This window comes from Oenanthe melanoleuca, chromosome 5, assembly GCF_029582105.1.
Source record: "Oenanthe melanoleuca isolate GR-GAL-2019-014 chromosome 5, OMel1.0, whole genome shotgun sequence".
In the NCBI taxonomy this organism is placed as follows: Eukaryota; Metazoa; Chordata; class Aves; order Passeriformes; family Muscicapidae; genus Oenanthe; species Oenanthe melanoleuca.
The window spans coordinates 29,981,482-30,002,490 of record NC_079339.1 but is presented as its reverse complement, the minus strand read 5'-3'; the positions used below and the strand labels follow the sequence as shown (position 1 = coordinate 30,002,490).

Below are 21,009 nucleotides of genomic sequence, written 5' to 3'. Positions count from 1 at the left end.
GGGCAGGTATGTTGGTGCCATTAAGGACATAAGATCACAAAGATGTGTTTTCTCACATCACAGATGCCTCATTTAGAAAGCCAGCCCTAGTCCCTAACAAGGTTATTTTAGGAGGAACCTGTAGGACCCCTGTCATCTCTCTTGGCATGCCAAGGGGAGATCTTGGAGGAGAATGACAGTTCTGCACTTGTGAGGCTGTGAAAAAAACATTTTAGAGCAACTCCAGCACTTGGCCTGGGCTGTAAGCTTCTCCACCATCAACAGCTGACAGGAGCAACTTCCCACCTTCCACACTCAACCTGACGACCTTCTGTGCTGTTCAGAATCTTATTCTCTCCTGCCTTCACACTTATATCCACCCTTATACAAAAGGCTACCAGACCAGAAAGCAATGCAGATATGGTTCAGCATTCCTATGCAAAATTATTTTTTCTGCATCCAGTACTTTGCTAGTTGTTCACTCAAGATTTTCAGATAAAACTTTTAAAATAAATTAGTTGCTGTGCCATATTGCAGTATAGTGCATATGCAGAGATCTATGCAGCCTATAGAAACAACTGAACAATTTTAATTTTACTGAATTACTGGGTAGCTGGTTTTCCCTGGCTTGCTTATTGAGGAAAAAATGAGAGATATATAAAATTTAAAATGAATGACACTTAACAGAGAGCAAAATTTTAAAAGTTGGTGTAATTACTAGTAGTTGGAAGACAGACTTTATCTTTTGTTTGGAAATTGAAGTTATCTTGCATTCTTGATTTTTAAAAATTCCTACCCATTAGCACCAATTTTCATCTCCCATTACAGCTGAAATTAGGGAGTTTGTAGCTGAAAGACACCATACTAACAGCCACTTCATAGAGCAGAAATTATTTCTGGACCTACCCCACAGTCCTGAGACATTTCTTTTGCTCTATACAGCCAAGAAAGATCTGACATCATTCCTGCATTAGTTTGCCAGTGCTTCCCTTTCTCCAAGTGCCAGTTCATTAGAAACAAAATTTTACTTTTTATATACTTGTGCCATGCCACCATTCACCAGGTCACCAGCTGTGCATATTTGCTCTTCATTTTTCAAACACAGATGTCTTCAGACAGGAATTATATATGCCTAATACATCCTGTGCAGTGGGATTAATTTACATTATATTTAGAAACAAGCTTTTTTCCCTCCCTGCCAGCTGACTGTAATGAATGGTTCTCTCCACTCCTCCCCGCCCTGTAAATGTACTCAAGTAACACTCACTAGAAATAAGAAAGTATATCTGGGGACTCTGACACACATCTGAAAAAACAGGAATTATAAAAAAAACCAGTACAATCCTAAATCAAATACTATTTAAAAAATCATATGGAAAAATATTCTATTTAGTTACAAAGTGTGGTATTTCTCTGAAGAAATATAAATTTATGGAACCAAATCAGATTTATCTCATCTGTCAAACAGAAGTGTTCCCATGGGATAACTCTAGGCAGACAAGGTGCTTCACTGATAAGATGATGGTGGCATTTCTGTCCCAACAGAATGCAAGAAGTGGGGTTTAGTTTGATTTGGTTTGATCTTAAAATATATAGAGGCCTAAAGTAAAATTTTAGAATTTTTTATCAAGTATTTCACTTACAGAATCAATTGTTGACAGAGACTCTCCCCAGATTTATTCTCCCTTATTTTTTTTGAGTCTGCCATAGAACTCAACAACTAGACTTCTGTATTGGCCACTCCCAATCTGCTTTCTTTTACTCTTTTTATAACTGAATTCCCTTTTCACAGTTCACAGGTCCATTTTTTGTAAAACAGCAATGTTAAACCCAGAATAACACTGAGCTTGGTGAAATGGGCCTCAACTTTCAATCTTCAAATGCCTTCAAAGGAAACACCAAAAAAAAATTAATATTAGTACTTAACACTTTCATTCAATTTAAAAAAAGACAAGAATACAGCCCATTAGGGCTTATGGCTTAGAATCCAGAGCAACATGCAAGTGCCCAGGACTGACTGTAATAAATGGAACCAGATTAAGGTACAAAAACTGGAGAAACATTGAAATTTTTCTTAACCTTAAAAATATATATATATTTTTTTTAATTCTAGGTCTGGACACTGTCTAGCAGCAGTTCTGATAGTAAAATATGCTGCAAAACTGCCTAAGTCACCCCAAACACACCCCAATGTGTGGAAATAGTTTTTAACTTTTCTTTAACCTTCCGGTAATACAGATAACTGCCATACTGGCAGAGAACATGGGCATTTTTGCTTTAAATCTCCTTTTCTTCCCTAGTGTTAGAAATACAAGTAGACATCCATATTTGAACTTCATAAATTGCTGGACACAGCAGAAGGTAATGTACCCTGAAACCTGCCATAACATTGCCAGTATTTTGCTGCATGCTACATTGCACTACTGCAGCAATGTATGACCCATCCTGTACTGATGACACAAACTCCCTCATCAATCATCTGCATGCAGTATATAATTTTAAACTTGTGTTTTGCTGATAGATGCAGCTGAACAGTAGCTCTTTGCTGGCAAATGGAAATTTTTGGCCTTTTTGCATATTAAAATTAAACTGATTTTAATATGAAAAAATGACAAAAAGCTGGAACAATATAACATAAAATTAGTTTCTAGTTTCCAAAACTAAAAAAAACAGTTCATTGCCTTCTTACATATATATATATGTGTGTATGACCTGATAAGGTAAATCATGTATTAGCCATATGCATGTAAAAATTAAATGAACTTAAGACACCTGCAGAATACAGCTAACCCTGTAAAGGACAGCAGCCTCCAGCAGAAATGAGAGAAAGGCTCTGTATGTGCATGTCCTACCACTTCCACCAAAGAGGATACATGGCACACAGGCAGTGACTTGTTTGATTGGGGCAAATCAGCAAGTGGGTACATCAAATCACTTACAGCTTGCTGTGTTTTCCTGCACACATCTACAAATACATGCTCATTAGCAAAGCTTTCCACAGTTCATGCATCTGTTCTCTAAAACAACATTTCTTGTTGTGACACAGGCAGTAAAACCACAAATAGCCAAGATGTTATCTGCTGTATCATTGACCTCTGCTTATTAAACATTCAATTTACTGCTGCAAACCAAGGCATGTATTACTTATATTTCAGCTTTTGTATTTTTACATTTCTCACACACTTTTCCCCTTTTGCTTTCCTACAAAAACTACATGTCACACTGGTTGGAAATGCTTGGATGACACATTTAGGTAATTGCTCCTCTCTTGTACTGAATCATCCATTGTCAGCAGGTGAAAATGTTTCGAATCTCTCTATGCCACATGTAAACAAGCAGAAAGTAAAAATAATCCAGCAATTTCTCTTGACTTCAGCAGACAAAGTAGCAACAAAAAATATGCCAAATATCTATAGTGATTTCAGCTTTTCCATTAAGGGACTAAAATTTGTCATTAACACATGAAAACACTTCAAGTTGTACCTCTATTGCCTGGATGCAATGTTTTCAGTAATAACTATATAATTAGTCTTGTTACATTAAAAACAAACATGGACGTACTTTGTACCTTCAGGGGGAATATGAAGAGCAAGATAAGGATTGCATATTTTAACAGTCCCTCAAAAATCACTCTGACAAATCCAAAAGGTCTTCCAAGATAGCAGAGACAAAGAAAAAGCTCTTGTTTATTTAACAACAGAGGTTTTAGCATATTCAACTTGTGACCTTAAAACAAGAAAGAGTAGTGGATCCTTTCCTGAGCCTTTTAGGGATTTGTCTGTGGAGACCTGCAACAGAAATACCAAGATCAGTCTGAATGAAATGCAAACAGAAGAAAATATGTGTGAAAGTATCAGCGAAAACAATAAAGCAAGAATGTTTTATTAAAATAATGTTAACAGAATGTCATGTAGATAAAACAAGGATACCACTGACAGCAATTCTTAGACTACAGTAACAATATTACATCAGATAGAGGCAGTACAAAGCAGATCTGCTTTTTTTTATTTGATCTTGGTCAATTTAAGCTGTTGTATATGAAAGACTTAATTCTTCCCTACCAAAGTGGTTTTGATAATTTTCAGATGAAACCTTTCAGAAGTGATCAAAGATTTAGTTTTTCTTAACCACACGTTATTTTTGATATGGACAACATTTCAGTTTTTTCACAGAATGGTTGGAGTTGGAAGAGACCTCTGGAGATCATCCAGTCCAACCCCCTGGTAAGGCAGGCTCACCCTGAGCAGGTTGCAGAGGATCACATCCAGGCAGGTTTTGAGTATCTCCAGAGAAGAAGACTCCACACTTTCTTGTGGCAGAGTGTTCCAGTCATCCTCAAAGTAAAGGAATTTTGCCACATATTCAGATGGAATTTCCTGTGTTTCTATTTGTGCCCCTTGTCCTGTCACTGGGCACCACTTAAAAAAAGTCTGGCCCCATCCTCCTGACATCTGGCCTTAAGATATTTATATACATTGATAAAATGTATCTTCTTGATTAATTTGTGAGGAGGATTACTTAATATCTTTAGATTACTTTATTTCACCATTATACTCATTTGTATCAACAATGACTACAAAAGCAACTTAATAAATATATTCACAAATATAAATGTAAAACCACTCCATAATTAAAGCAACATAGTTGTATTGTTTGGATTTGGAATGTGTTTGGGGTGTTTCATTAGAATAAGTTACTAGATATATGGCACTGGAAATATGCAAATCTCATCAAAAAGATATGATAAATGAATTGAAAAAGAAAAAAGTAGAATTGTTTAAAAGAAACCAACAGTAGTGTATATGGTGAACGTCATGTAACAAAATTACTCCCAGTTTTGTTATCAAATTGTCATTGAAGTTCCAAAAGCAAATCATCAGCATGCTTACCGAGTCTTAAATGCAAACAAATGAATATGTATCTGAGTTGTTTTTCTTATGTTAATTCGATCTGGATAAGACATTTTATTCAAAAAAAACTTATTAAGAAAAAGGCATTCCAAAAATTCTTCTCACCTAAGAGACATTGTAATAAACCATTCAGGTACTGAAGTGCCAGTACAAGCATCAGTAGTGCTTAATGAGGAGACACTCAAAGAACAGCACAATCCACTGTCAGAGGTTACCTAGACTCTTTCTGATTTTCCAATGGGAGACATCCCATTGTCAGTAACTGTTCAAAACAATTTGTTTCCAGATGTGTACTGGAGAAAATCACATGAGAATCACTGTGTAAACTTCAAAGGTAAGTTTAATACAAGCAAACAGAAGGCTTCACTGTGATATTAATTTTAGATTGCATAATTGTAATAATTTCTCATGTTTTGAAAATTATATAAATAAAGTAGGAAAAATAGCCACCTGTGTTCCAAAATGTCTTCAATAAGATGCTTTCAGTTTAGCAAACTAGCATATGGATTTCTTTCAGATTCTGTTGAAGTGATCCCTAATTTTTTTTTAAACAAGGTATTTATCACCAACAGACTGCAACATTCCAGTGCTTTCCTAGAAAAATATTCTGCTCAGGAAACCATATGACAACACTTTGCCCTGTCCTGAGAACCCATTCCTATGCACAGAGAAACCTGTGAGTTCTCCATATCCGTGATCCATTTGGATCTTTGTGCTGTAAGAGTGACTCAAACAGTAATGCTGCTTTAAAAGCTGTAATTTATGAGAATTGCATTCAGAAGCAACCTCTTTTCTAAGAGCACAGTAAAGGAAGACTTCAGCAGTCAAGCAACAAACTTGAAATTTCAACAGTATGTGGTCTAGATTGAAACTAAAGAAAGAAAAAACAAAAAGCCCACAGTGTTTTAGTGAGAGTCTACAATTGCCTCCAGAGCCTACTCAATTAAAAATTAACTTCAGAAATTAGCGCTGTAATGATGCAAAAAAAAATCACTGCATCAGAACTCAAGGGCATTGTTAAACCCTGACTCATTTGGCCATGGCTTGTCTGAGCTACTTGACAGAACACAGTGGAACCTGCACACTGAGGAGAGCAAGGCATCCCAACCTGCATCCTCAATTTACATGACTGCCCTGATTCCTCTAAAATTATTTTTAGTGGAGATTATTTTATCTTTTTTTCTCATGTCTCACTGTTCTAACAGTAATCAATCAAAGAACTCCTGCTATTTCAAGGATGGAAAAGTTAATTTACCATTTCAAGCTTTATTGGCAAAATATGTTAATAGGGATGAAACTTTTATTTTTATAAATATTTTATATTTTTATTATTTATAAATTTTTCAGAAAGCATCTAATGTATGTATTAATCAAAAAAAATTGAACTATTAATGTTTGAGTTGTATATACATTACTGGTTTTAAATTCCTGATTAACAGCCTACTTATAATCATCTTAATCTGACATAGAGTTAGATAAAACAGTGCCTCCATTATTTAACATCTAATTCACAATATGTCTGAGGGTTTCGATCTTTTGTTTGTGGGATTTTGGCTTGGTTTTTTTTTTTTGTTGTTTTGTTTTGTTTCTTAAGAAAAGTAGCTCTTCCAGATCAAACACTTGGCTAGTGATTTCTACCACAGGAGGCATTACAATATGATGGCAGTCATTTAGCTTTATTTTTGGCAATGTTTTGAAACACCCAGACCACAGATATACCTGCCTGGGTTCAGAAAGCTCCCTTACAGGCATCAGTAGAAGCCACTACTCTCTCAAGGCTGCATGTTTTTAATGTGACTTGATAATGATATTCTGCAAAAAAAAAAAAAAAATTGAAATTAAAAATAAATTTTGTATTGCCATACGCTAAGAGAATTGGGGAATGAACCAATGGACTATTTTCATGTTTTGGAAGTGAGCGGATTTAATTGGGAAGCATTTTTACATATCCTATTTTTGCCATCCCACTGATCCCAGGCTGCCTGTTTTATGAAGTAGTTGTAAAATATTTCATAACTAGCTTTCCTTTGCTGAGATGATAGTGTCTCTGTAGGAAATGCAAGAAGATTTACATTATAAATTTACATTTATCTTAGAAAAGATAAAACCATCACAAAATGCAAAACTAAGACTTGAAGCCACTTTTGATCCTTGAAGCAAGTCACTGTCAATGAATCTGGATGTCCCAATACTTACTTAGAGGAACATGATCATAAGGCTATTTTCAATGCCTATTACTTAAGTTATATGGAACTGCTCTTTGGGTGAGGTCTTTACATCTTTTTAGAGGATGAAGCAGAAAAAAAATCTCAAGTTACCATTTCAGTACAACAAACAAAAATCATAGCTCTGCCAAGTGAGAAGAGGAAAAGATGGTATGGGAGGCAATCTTATTAAACCAGCTGCAAAAGTTGAGGGAAGAGAGAAAGAAAATCTTTCAGGCTGAAGACACACCACTCTTGGACATGTGACTTGTTTAGTACTCTTTGATTTGCACTTGTTTTCTTACACAAACTCCTTTTTATCTGAGTTAGCACAAACCTAGTAGGGCATTTCTTACATATACTAAAATGCAAGTAAACAAAATGCAAAATAAAGCAGATTTATGACATGTGAATATTAAGTAATCTTCAAAGCTAAGTTTTGTGACTCTGATGATGCTGTTGTTGAGACAAATACTGCATTAACACTGCAATGTGTACACAGCTCAGCTGCTCACATGGATGGAATAAAATTACTTGACTTTTTTCATAGACACTTTTCAGTATATTTCCCTAAGAACCTTTATTTATGTGCCTTTAAACTCAATTTTATCTATTTGGACTGTAATTGCACACATAATCACACAGCCTGCAATCAGAGCAGGTGGAGGTAACACTCCAGTGTAATTGCTTTTTTTTGGTACCAATGGCAGGATCATCAAGAGTTCTCTATTTTGCTTTCTGTGGAAAAAACTGATTTATACTTTTGTGATCTTTAGCCAAAAATAAAAATAAAAATAAAAATAAAAATAAAAATAAAAATAAAAATAAAAATAAAAATAAAAATAAAAATAAAAATAAAAATAAAAATAAAAATAAATTAAAAACCGACAGAGGAACATGTTTGAAAAATCAAAAATGTTACAGAAATCTCTCATATTTCTCACTCTGCACCTTAAAAAAAAGAATCTTGCATTATTTACTAGGCCAAGGGAGGTTTAGTTCTAATCATGTTAACTAAATTAAGCATAAGACACCAAAAATAAACTAACTTGATTAAAGTCAATCACTTTTTATACAGGAAAAGTTGAAGGTTTACAAATTTAGAGCTTTAATCATGTTTTCTAAGGAACAAAATTTCATTTGTCATGAAAAACCTATATAAAATGCAGAAAGATATTTTATCAGTACCAGAATGGCAGACCAACATTCCTCTTTTTTAGAAGCATTGAGGCACATAACTTTATTAAACAATAAACTTTATTAATCCGTTGTAATGAAAAATGTTACAAAATGAGCCCTCTCAGTGCTGCAACATGCCACAAAGATTTGATAAAGCAATAAACAGCCATGAGGAATCTGAAGGCTTATTTCTTAAGCACAAATCTTATTTGTGACTTCACACTATTGAATGCAAAGGATGAAAAGCACTTGAGCTTATTTCCAGTGTACCTTGAGTCCACACAGATGGGACAGAGCAGTTCTGGAGCAGCCCCTGCTCCAGACATGGCACTGAGCTTCCTGACACCTACTACTTTGTGCAAGGAAAACAAAAGCATACTCCCTAATAATTACCTACCACACTACTAGTCTGAGACTCCTATTACATGCTGCTGTTGCAGTAGTTACCATGCCAAAGACAACATCTCAAAAAAAAAAAAATCTCTTCTCACACTCAGTAGGTTTAGCAACAAAACAGTCAAAAGGCTACAGGAAAAAGGAGATGTAAGAAAACTTTGGTTTGCCTGCTGTCTTCTCCATAGACCCAAGTAGTTTTTGCAACTCACCTTCATACCTACAGTCAGATTTCAGTCTCTTTTCCAGTTCTTTACAGCAACTGAGTTTAAAAAACCACAGAATTAATTTTTTTTTATTGCATGCTCCTGTGATTATTTCAGTTTATAATCAATCTTAGAGAACCCCTAAGCAGCAGCAAATCATTTAAAAGACTTTCCACATCATGGCAGAATTATTCCACGCAGTGGTAGTATCTGATTAATCAGAATAACTAAAAGCATTTAACTATCAGCAGGGATTTTCTAATTAAGACTCTTCCAGTGTAGTGAATCAAATAAAAATTTATTATAAAAATAACTTGACTGAAACATAATAGAAGTGTGTAGGAGGGAGAGGAGAGAATGTGGGTGTGGGAAGGAGGAGGTTCTAAAATCAAAAGTATATGAATATTTTATTTCTAAGACCACAGTATTCGCTGAGGAGCCATGCTCCCTTTGGAAGTCACTTATGGCCCAATTTTGCAAAAGCAGAGAATGATTCTTTGGGTGACATCCCAAGTCTGATACTCAACAGATGGTGACCATCCATCTGGATGGCTTCTCAGGACAGACAGCCAAAACTCACTCATAATTTTGAACGATTTGAGCTGTATGAATCTCTATGAGCATCACAACCATTGCTCCTTCTGCTACCTTCACATACTCTAGCTTCTTTTACTCTTTGCTTTGCTCTCTGGACTTTAGTATGTCTTTTCTTCTACTGACTATGTTTTAAAAAACAAACAAAATAAAACAAAAGGAGTTCTTTGTTGGACTATTACAATCAGAAAAATTTTAGTGTGGTGGCAATTTATTATTTTTGCAAATTAAACTGCAGACATAGAATACTGAATACTTAATAGAATACTTAGCCAAGTTTCACATGAACACTAGAGAAGTGCAGTGGATGAAAATAAGGATAATAGATAACAATTTTTATAAGTGAAGTAAAAGAACATTCTGTAATACACTATTGAGTTCTGAAGCTTTTTCTGTAAGTATAATAATAATTCTGATGACCTGTACATGATGTTCCTTGCAATGTCCCCATTCTCTATGAATGCATCAGTGTTAGTGTGGGCAAAATAAGCCTCTATCTTTTAAAATATGGGCTCAAAAAAAACCCATGAACATGTCAGAGAACAGTGTATGTGGCAACATCCCCCTGTCATTTCCTGATGATTAGCAGTAATACACAGTGTTACTGTACACGTATAGCAAGTTTCCCAGACTTAACTTAGGCAAGATGGAGACACAACATCAGAAAAAAAGATAAAAAGCATGGATGCTATGTCCAGCCATCACAGGGCATCTGTGCACACCAAACAAAACAGGATGAATGCTTCTCTCTCTGAAGAGGGAGTACATGTAGCAAACAAAGGGCAATCAAACAGGGCAGGTGGCATATCTGTTTTGCCCAGGAAAGACAGGAGCAGGGGGAAGGCCAAGCAAGACTGGTGAGTTTGGGAGTGGCCTGCTTCCTTTGATGGGCACATGCTTTGGGTACATGGGAGTTTGCTGAGCCTACTCCAAGCATTTGCCAAGCAATCTTACTTACACCTTAGCACCTTACAAAGGCACCATCCTACAGTACAGTAGGGGGTCAGCAATCTTAGTCACTGAAGCAAAAGACAAGTTAAACTAATAAAACTTTTTAAAACTAACATGGCTCAATGTGCCAGGCAAATTCCAGAAAGAAACAGTGCTACTGGCCAGAGCACAATATATGTGATAATAACATATAATAAACCTTCTCAGGGACAGAGAAGTCTCTAATTCAGACTGACACAATCCAAAGGGGTTGTAGCTAATGCTTCTCTGAAGAGGAATTGGGAAATAAAGAGCCTAATGCCACAAATGGAAAAGGCAAATCAGACAATTCTTTTTGTTCAAGATACTCCTAAAAATTACAGATATTAAACTCAAACAAAAAAGAAAAACCACCCTACCTCAGTGTTTTCCACTTTTTCCAATTAATTCAGGCAATAACAGAAGAAAATGTACTTTAGCCCCTTTTATGACTGACTTTTTTGTTTGTTCTATGGTATCAAAGAAATTATCCAGTTGTGCCACACAGAATATAGGTACAACAAAAGTAAGGCCTGCTGGGGTCTGGAAGGAAGATTGCTTTGTATCAGTCTTCTGGAATAATTTTATGAGTTTTTGTATGGAATTGCTTTGACAGACAAGAAAGTAAGTCAAAGATCATAGAAAAAAGCAGACTAAAATTAGTCTCTGTCTCCCAAACAACTTTTTCCCCCTCCCAAGAGAACTGGCAGAACAGAAGGAAGGACTGTATTTGCCAGGATGCCAGACTATTCATGATGGAAAGGAATGTCAATTACAGTATTGAATATCATAACTAATAAACAATGTTAAAAGGCAGCAGTCCACAGCAATCTCCCAGCAATCACCAATGACAGCAAGACCATGAGCAGAGAATAAGACAATTAGAGCTCTCCCTGCCATCACCATTTCAGCTTCACTACTGCTTTCATTACTACCATAATTGCCATTTGCATTGTCTGGCTAAATTCATGCCTTACCACGAGAGGTGCACAATTTCTTATTCAGCCAGCCTTCCAGTCCAGGATATTTTCCTTATTGCAATGTTTCTATAGAAGCTGGCTGACTACAAGGCACCAGTTCTTCTCCCTGCTTCCAGCTGCTAAATCTAATTTAAAGATGCTAAAAATAAAAAAGACTTACATGTAACAGTACTGTTCAGAAAACAGGAGGCTGTATTTCCTGCAGGGAGAGCACTTAATCAGCAGTGAAATGAAAGAAGGTACAATACAATAATTGTTTCACTAGTATTTTTTCCATTTGCAAACTTTCTAGCAGTACCAGCCCACTATCAAAACATTTTGATAACTCGTTCCTCGTTGGATATTGAGAAAGCAAGTATAGGAAACATAACATGGAGAAATCCCAAGTCTTTGTGCATCCAGTTTAGCTATGGCCCCAGTGACCACCATACTGGACACCCAAGGTTATTTAGAGTAATTTATAAATTCTGTGATGGGCCGGTTGGGTGCAGAGATCAAAAAAAGTACAACAGGAAAACAAAACAAATTACCAAAGTAACAGGGAATTTTTTCCTTAAATATATACATGATGCATAAAAAATCCTTTTTTTTTCTCTGCAAAGCACTTCACGTTGATATTCCCACTGCGTGATCTCAGAGCCTCAGCTTAACCAAATATCAAAAAGAAGTGGTTTTTAGACTATATTAGCAAATATGATTACAGGCTCACCTCCATGAAGGAGCAGAGAGACAGCAAGTGTGGGAACCTCAAAATCCTACTCAGAGAAATCCTCTGCCCCAAACCCTCCCCTGAAAACAAGACCATATGCAAAAGTCAATAATACGAATTTTATTATAACAAGGAATGTGAGGTAGAAAGAAATAGAAAAGGGAGTGGGGGCAGTGGAGAAATCAAGTAGCAAATAGTCACCACCCGTGGATCTAGTGATATTCTGTTGGTCCTTCCTCACCGTGGGCTTCTCAGTGGTGAGGGTCCCAAGGTCGTTCTAAACTTTTCACTATTTATACATCCTAGGAAACGAAGGAATTAATGCTCATTGGCTACAGAGTTCTCTTATTCTGTAGGCTGAATTATTTCCTCACCTCTAACACTTTTAAGTCCACGTGCTTATTCTTTCTATTCTTTTGATCTGGTGGACTGTGAGTCCATGGTTGCAATCTGCCCCTGCCAGAATGACTTTCTAGTGAATCTGAGCTGATTTCAGCACAGTTACCAAATTGGCTTTCCTTGTGGCTTCTAAATCCAGCATTATTTGTCTCCATTACCAGCAATAGATTCTTCTCCCCAAGCTTTCTTAACATGCCCCTAGCTCTGAGATAACACCTGGACAATAGTATCCCCTTTATCTTATCTCAAGTTCTGTGGTGGATTTTCTTACAGTTCAAGCCCCAGATATCCAGCCATGGTGGTTTGGGTAGGAACAAGTGCAGGAGACCAGAGGGAAAATGAGATAAAAGGCATCTATAAATTGGCATTTGGTTCATATACTGACTGGTCTGGCCACACTCTGCACCTGATCAGCACAGTCTGTCCCACCTTCTCATTCAACTCCATTTCCAACTCTTCTCATGGGTGAGTGGCTCTCTCCTCTGTGGACCTGTGAGCAAATAGAAATCCAAGTGCGGTAGCTGGGGAAAGACCATGGGACATCAGGGTTGATGCATCAGGATGGCAATGCCTGGAGAGACAGAGTGTGAGGATTTGTGTGGGTGTGTGTCAGTGTGTCATCACAACAGAACATCAAGCCAGCCAGCAAGCAGGAGATGCTCAGGAGGCAAGTGTTGGCGTGGCCATGGGTGTGATCCAGGTAACCACGGGGGACAAGAGGGTCTGAAAGTTGGCCAGCAGAGGACCAGGAGCTCCAACCCAGCTCCTGGAGAGAGCCATCTACATCTGTGTGAGGCAACTGGGAGGCAAGGGGATCCCAAGCTGGGATAGACTGAATCTAGGACCAGCTACTGCAGAGTGATCCATATCGACTTATATATCTGTATACTATTATATTTTATACTAATGGGCTTTCATCCTCAGCAGCCAGAGAGGGGAAGAGGATGAGGCCATTGATATTCCTTGTGTCTGCCTGAGTGCTGCATTTCCTTTCTGTGTCAGTCTGTGTGGGTGCTCATGGATAATAGGTATAGATGTATTGTGTGCATGTGTGCCTCTTGGGAATGCTTGCTCAGCCTTGCTGTTGCTCATTCTGAGGTCATGGAGCTGCAGCAGGAACACCTCTATTTGCCTACATGATTTAGCAGCACTGCCAGCACCTTTTGTGGAGATGTATAGAATTTCCTAGATCTTGAAAAATGTTCCTAGGTGGCAAACTTACTTTTCCAACATCACACAAATAAGAAATTAATTAAAGATTAACAAAATAGAATAAACCCTTCATTTAATAGCCCATGATGCCTGCTGAATAGCAAGCCAATAAATGAAATCTGTAACAGAACTAACACTATTTAAAATTTTTGCTAAGTGCGTGGGTTCATTCATGCTTGTACTAGCTACTGCCCATAACATCAATACAAAATCTTGTATCTAGATTTTCACTGAAGTTCAAAACAGTCAAGTGATACACACCAGCAGGAGTTTCAGCCACTGTAACTCACAATAAAAAGCAAAATCCAGTCATTTAGTTAAAGAGCTGTGGTTCATAACCCTCATTAAAGTGTTCACATGGGGAGTACAGACAGTAAAATGACTGGTATTAATCAGTTTCTCCCTAAATAGTATCAGTCTACAACTTCCTCATGAGAGGAGGCAGAGGGGCAGACACTGATATCTTCTCTGTGATTAACAGTGACAGGATCTGAGGAATGGCCTGAAGCCATGTCAGGGAAGGTGTAGGCTGGATATCAGGAAAAGACTCTTCATCCGGAGGGTGGCTGGGCACTGGAACAGGCTCTGCAGGGAAGTGGACACAGCAGCAGACTTCAGGAAGCATTTGGACAATACTTTTGGGCACATGGTGTAATTCTTGGGGCTGTCGTGTGTAGGACCAGGAATCAGACTGGATGATCCTTGTGGGTCCCTTCCAACTCCGGATATTCTGTGATTCTAGGATAAATGAGGGTTGGTTTAACATCCTTGACACACATGATCTTTAGAGACATTGGTTAAACCTCCAACACGGGTCTGAGGAACTCTTCATCACACAGTATCCCCACAGTATCAGGCACGTGCATTTCAGGTATAAATCATTGCATCTCACACCTCCAGGCTAGGTAAAAGGCTGGTTTCCCAAAGCCTCTCTTTTACAAGGCAGCAGCAGTGCTACCTGAAGGGCCCCTCAGCCAAAGCCAGACAAGGCACCTCGGCTGAAGCTCGGGGAGAAGAGAGGTCTCCATAGCAACAGGGGCCCCAGCACTCTCACAACCCTTCTTCTTCATCCTTTCCTCAAATTCAATATTTCTTCCAAAGAGAATTGCTTAGAAGTTCAACTGAACACACATAAAAAAAAAAAGCATAATATTTATTCCAGGCAGACTTTATCAAGGTGCATCCTGAACTGAGCTTAACTGCTGCACAGTCCATGACTCCTGAGGCTTAGAACTACCCATACAAAACCACAGGGGAAAATCATTACTATAATGTTATGATACTGCAATATATTATTACTATGCAGTTAGTATTACATGCAACTACCATTAATATCATCATGTGCCTAATGCTTCTTTTTAAGCTTGATTTTCAGTCACTTTTCACCCTGCCAAACTTTATTTCAGCTAATCAACAACTAAGTTAATCTATGGAAAGTGCCTGGTTTAGAAGATTTCATCTATGACACTTCTTATAAGTGTGATACAAGTGAAACAAAACATCATCATTCCCACCCCCAAACCTTTTCATTTCTTCCCCTCAGATGACTCTCCCCTTTTTGTAGGCTGTCTTACTTCAGGTTTGTACTCCATAAGGGATCTATCCCTTTAAAAATTAGTTGCTGCAGCAATACCATTTTATATCTCTCTGCACAGATATGAAGACAAGGAGAAGATCAATTTCAGGGGCAAAGAGAGACTGGAAAATCCTCATGAAAAGGGGCAAGCCTGTTCTGCAGGACACTGGGAAGGCAGCAGGGGTTCTCTTTGCACTGTGATATTGGATGCCTCTTTCAAAGCACATAATTTTCCTTCAAAGGGTGGCTAGAAACCAGGAGGTAACCAGTCTAACCCATGGCTTTCCAAAAAGTGCTGTAACAACTAAAATAGAGTTGAAACAAGCAGAGCATCCTCAGCCTTTCCAGTTAAATTTCCTTCTGTACAGGACAGATTTAGGAAGACAAAAGAGCAAGCAACAAAGAGCCTAGTTCCCCAAACCTCAAATAAGGCACTGATCTAAAAGGTCTGGGAAAGTTTCCTGGATTTGGGATTATGTGGGATACAGTTAGTAAAAAATGCATAGAAAGTAAGATGCACATTCAATCTGGGGAGTAGACATTAGCACTGAGAACATCTTTTCCCCTCATGCATCAATTTTGTGCATGTGGATTTTTTTCCTAAATGATCAACAATAATTATTTTTTTAAAGAGGAAATTTAGTTTTATCCAACATAAAAATTGTGAACATACTCAAATAGCCTCAGGAGCAAATATTGATTCTCAGGCCTTGGAAATATGAAAAGAACAGAAACCACAAACCATGAAAAGGGCAAACTGAAGTTAGGTATATGGAAGAATAAACTCTGAGGGTTTCCCAGGGAAGCTGTGGATGCCCCATCCCTGAAGTGTTCAAGACCAGGTTGAATGGAGCATTGAGCAGCCGAGTCTAATGAAAGGTGTCTCTGCCCATGGCAGGGGTGCTGAAATGAGATGATCTTTAAGGTCCCTTCCAATCCAAACACTTCTGTGATTCTATCCTACAATTCTACACTGGGATATAATCTTACCTAAACCTAACATGTCATGAACATTCAGTTATACTGTCAGTAAAAGCACAACTCATTAAGCTCCTCCATTTAACTGCTGTGACTTTATATCCAAGTAAGTTAACTGTGGGAAAGCCCAAGTTCAGAGTGAGCCCACATCCTCATCTGCCTCAAAATTGTTTCTTCTGGTTTTCCCTTCGTTTCTCCTGAGCAGGTGCTATTGTCCACTCCATTTCACCCATCATTTTTATCTCCCTTTCAAACTAAGCTCACTGTGCATACTGGTTCCAAGAGTTCTTTGGAGACCCTTCTCATTTCCAAGATCTCATCCCACTGCTCACACTCAACTGAAAGTAGCTGCAGCCACCTCTGGTAACTTCTCCCCACCAAAACTCAGAATTAATACACTCTCTTTCTTCTTTCAAGGCTAAAGTAATAATTAGTCTCTGCAGACTGATTCCTTCTAACGGCAAGAGGAGAATACACCTTGCAGATCAGTATTGCTGTACTCCTATATTCACCACAAAATTGATCTCAAGAATTTTCTTTGCTAAAAAGAAAGCTATTAGAAATTTACTCACTTGGAAAAGGAGCCCTATGTCATCCCAAGCTTAAAACAAAGAAAATGAAAATATTACTCTCTTGCCTTCAGCAGGTATAATGAAACAACGCAGCACTGTTCTGTCATATCACAAAATCACAAGAATTTATGCTAGTGTTCTAAGTCTTCCTGCAGGTCTCAAACAGAGGTCTTAAATGGGAGAAAATAAAACCATAACATGCATCTCTCTCACAGCTGACAAATTCTACTGTGCAGCAGGTACCTAAATGAAATTCACAACACCAACTGTGATTCTTCCCTCTTGCAGGACCTGAACCTCTCCATGCTGTAGACTCCTGCTCATGTCAGACCCCTGTAATTATTATCAAGGCTAAATCATATGGGTTTGTTCCATTTCAAGCTGAAACTAAAAGGAATTTCTTTCTTTAAAAGGGTAATGCTATTTTATCAACAGCAAAGTGCCTTGTGCACACACTGATGATGTGAAATTCACAAGCTGGACATCTACCCAAATCAGAAAGGATTCAAACCCACACATCCTACCCCTGAGGGGCATGACCCCCATCTCAGGCTTTAGGGAGAAAGACAGTCTTATCCACCTACTGAAGGGCTGCCCCTCTGCAAAGAGGAACCTGGGACTCAGTAGAACAAAGAACTGCTATTCTGCAGCTTAACTGAGGGGCCCACCTGATGGAGAAAAGGGCTGGATGCCACTCATGCTGTAAGGACCATGGCAGAGGATCAATAAGTTAATTAACAGTGTTTCTGCAAGCATTAATGTGAGGTAAATATCCAGTTGTTATCCCTTGCTGATGCAGACATACTGTCAAACATGTGAACATGCAAAACTTCTGCCACATATGAGAGATGTGGCTTTCCATTCAGTAAAGAAGAAATAGTAGCATTGGGTGGATATGGGAAGACATGTTTAAAGACTCCAAAGTTTTCAGCTGTTATGATAGTGTGTATCATAAATGTTTTAAATTAGCTCTTCAGGGACAAAGGGAGACGAGAAGTGAAGGCTGTTTCAAAAAAATAGTTTAAATTGGTTTCCATCACTGCAAGTACATGAGGCCCACTGCTAACATTTGTCATTGGACTAGTGTATTTTCATAATTAAAGAAATACTTTATTTCCTCCCCTGTTTAGTTCTTTGATAGGCCTGGAAAATTTAATTGATCTGGAAGTTTCATCAGCCTCCCAGCCATCCAATCAGCAAATAAACCCCTTGTGACATATTGAAATGTTTTCTCAGTCCACCTCTTGAAAACAAATTGCAGGAGTGCCAAACCATAACTTACATTAATCTTGCAAAATTTGTACCTACAGTATTTTTTGGTTGGTTGGTTGGTTGGTTGGTTGGTTGGTTGGTTGGTTGGTTTTTAAAAGCTCCTAGCTGCTGAAGGAATGATTACGTGATAATGTCTATTTTCTTCTTCAAATAATTTTGCAGGATCCATGCTCATGAAATTAAATCTGAACATTTGACTCAAATTTATTCTCTGTAAGGTACAAAACTCAAAAAAGAAAGAATTCTAATTCTGACTTTTCTCATCTAGTCTTGTTATTTCAGGACACTGTTTGCTGGCTATTGTTTTGTGCCAGGTACTATCCAACATACAGAAAAAAAAGAGAGTACCCATGATATAAAAAGTATCCTTTCCCCACACTATGTGCTAAGAAGGTAAAAAGCAAGAATCGTGAGGATTATCCCCAATGCACAGAGGAATAATTGATGCCAAAAGACTCAGTGATTTACAGTAATAGCCAGTAAGTGCATTGTTGACTGGGACTCAACACTGTTCCATGGCTATGCTTACCATCTTCTTAGAAATTATATAACTGATATTAAATATTACCAGAAGGAGATAGATATTAGAATTTACACCATGACCACAAAAATGGACTGTAGCATTACTCAAGGTCAGGAAAATCCAAAACAATCCTTGATAAAATGAGTCAATGACCACCAGCAAATTCCTGAAGAACTCCCTTAAGAAAGCTGAACGTTTTCTCAGTCAAACCATGTGTAAAGCCTTGAATGCTTGAGATAGTAGAGACATTTTACTGAAATCCAGCTTACTTATCTCCCAAACAGCGCTAACTTGACTCACCATAAGGCTTATTTGCCTTGTTTGGTTTTTGTTTGGGTTTTTTTGTTGTTGTTTTTGTTTGTTTGGGTTTTTTTTGCCAAGAAATGCACTCACATTCCTAACAAAACAATTTGGTATAAGCATCAAGAAAGCAAATGTACACACATTCGTAAAATTATGTAGCAATACTTTACTATGACATATCTAATCTATGATTCCTACTGTAAGAGTAATAAGTAGGCAAGATTGCACATGGTTATACATATTTACAGTATAAAGCACTTCTAAAGGATTTATTTAAAATCTGCGGGACACAAATGCCAAATTACTGCAGAGTGAAACAGAAATTTTGCAAAACTTGTTTAAAACACTCCATACCCCTTTTTATGTGTAAGAGAACAGATCTCATTGCAGCTGAAAATTAGCACATCATCAACCCATTTAATTTTTGCCCGTTTAAATTCTGGTGGAAAAGCTTACTAAGTAATACATACATCCAATGTGCAAGCTCTCATCCGTGACGAACTCATTTTATAGAAGCAGCTTTTACACATCAAAACCCACAAGGAACTTGGAATCATACACCTGAGGAACCAGAAATGCAGTAAGAAGAGTCACGAAGGCAACCAGTGATGCCAGTTACCTTCTGATCTGCAGTCCCTGACCGCAAGGATAAAAAGTAAAAAAAAAAAAAAAATAAAAAATCAACAGAGAACTCCAGCAACTCTCACTCACCCAGCAGAGAGCCCACGAAGATGACAACCTGCACGGAGGTGGTGAAGTGCCGGTAGCTCTGCTCCTCGCCGTGCTCCTCGCTCTCGGCGGCGCCCGCCTGGCTGCCATTCCCGCCCCGCCACAGCGGCTGCCCGCCCGAGGCGTTGCTCCCCATCTCCAGGGCGCTGCTGACGGCCTGCGACGGGGCATGGTCGCTTTCATTCACCAGCACCCAGCTTCTGCCGTACCCCATGGCCAGGTTCCCGCCTTCCTTGCTGCCGCCTAATAACAACACAGGTTGTCCAGCCCTTGCCTTCAGTGAATGAACGGAGCCCACAGGCAAAAAGGCGCTTCTGAGGATAAAGCCCGCTCTCTGCCTCTGGGAGGCATCTTCACCACATTCCTGTGTCCCGAGAAGCAGGGCTGGCTGTTCGCGTTTTCACCTTGTAAGTCATGACAGCCAGTAAACAAAACCAGAAAACAAGCCAGGCTTCTCTTTCCGCTCAGCTGTGCCATAGTTTTTGCTTCACACCACCGCAGGTCTCCTCAGCATGTTTTACCGCAATGAGCGAGAGCGAAGGGATCACACTCCGCACCGCGGCTCATCTTCCCACGGCTGCCGAGGGTCGCACAGGCTCGCACGGCCACGGGCTCACTGCACAGCAAAAAGGCCTGCAAAAGTGGGGCGGCACGAATTCTGTCCCCTCACTCTCAGCGCTGGCTCTGGCTTTGGTCACAGCACTGAGAGAGGAAAAGCATGGCTTTCCCTGTGGCACATCTGCTCCCTCTCTCTCCTCTGCTCCTGCCCGCTCGGCCCGCGGTGGGACACGGCTCCCTCCCGTCCCCCTCCTGGTCCTGCGCGGTGCTGGCGAAGACCCTTTACAAGCGTCCACAGAGGACAGTGGATGTTCAGCGACTGCTCAGCGGCTGCCCTGCGCTCCCGCTATTTCTCGGGGAAATGATCTGGGGCTTGAAGCGCCAGGCGGGGGGCGCTCCAGCGTTCGGCGAATCGAGGCTGCTCCGGGCGATCCCTGCGCGCCCCGCACTGAGCGCGGCTGGCAGCGACACCCCTGCCCCGTTGTGCTCCCACATCCCGGGCGGGCGCCGAGCCGCTGCGGGCCGCACTGCCAAACCCCGCGGCCATCCCGGGCAGGAGCCGCCGGCCCCGCGCTGCCGAGGGCGGGCGCGCCGCCATCACGGAACCGCGGCCGCGGGCTCGGCGGCGCCGCCATTTCGCTCGGGGGCGTTTTACAGCGGTGTTTTAAAACAGGTCCTTAATTCTGATGACAGACTTTCAAAAGGCGGTGCTGGGTTCTAGATACGCATGTTACTTGTCAAAATAAATATTTTTCTAAATGTAT

The 21,009-nt window shown here is 39.3% G+C and overlaps 1 protein-coding gene across 1 annotated transcript in view; it reads right to left on the bottom strand.

Annotated features, from left to right (window-relative positions):
• The window catches only part of GPR176 (G protein-coupled receptor 176), a 33,009-nt gene extending 12,416 nt beyond the window's left edge, over positions 1 to 20,593 (bottom strand). Inside the window, exon 1 of the mRNA XM_056492728.1 lies at positions 19,670 to 20,593. Coding sequence (XP_056348703.1) covers positions 19,670 to 19,901 — 232 coding nt within the window. The 5' untranslated portion in view covers positions 19,902 to 20,593. The remainder of the gene's footprint in view (positions 1 to 19,669) is intronic.
• Between the last annotated feature and the right edge of the window lie 416 nt (positions 20,594 to 21,009).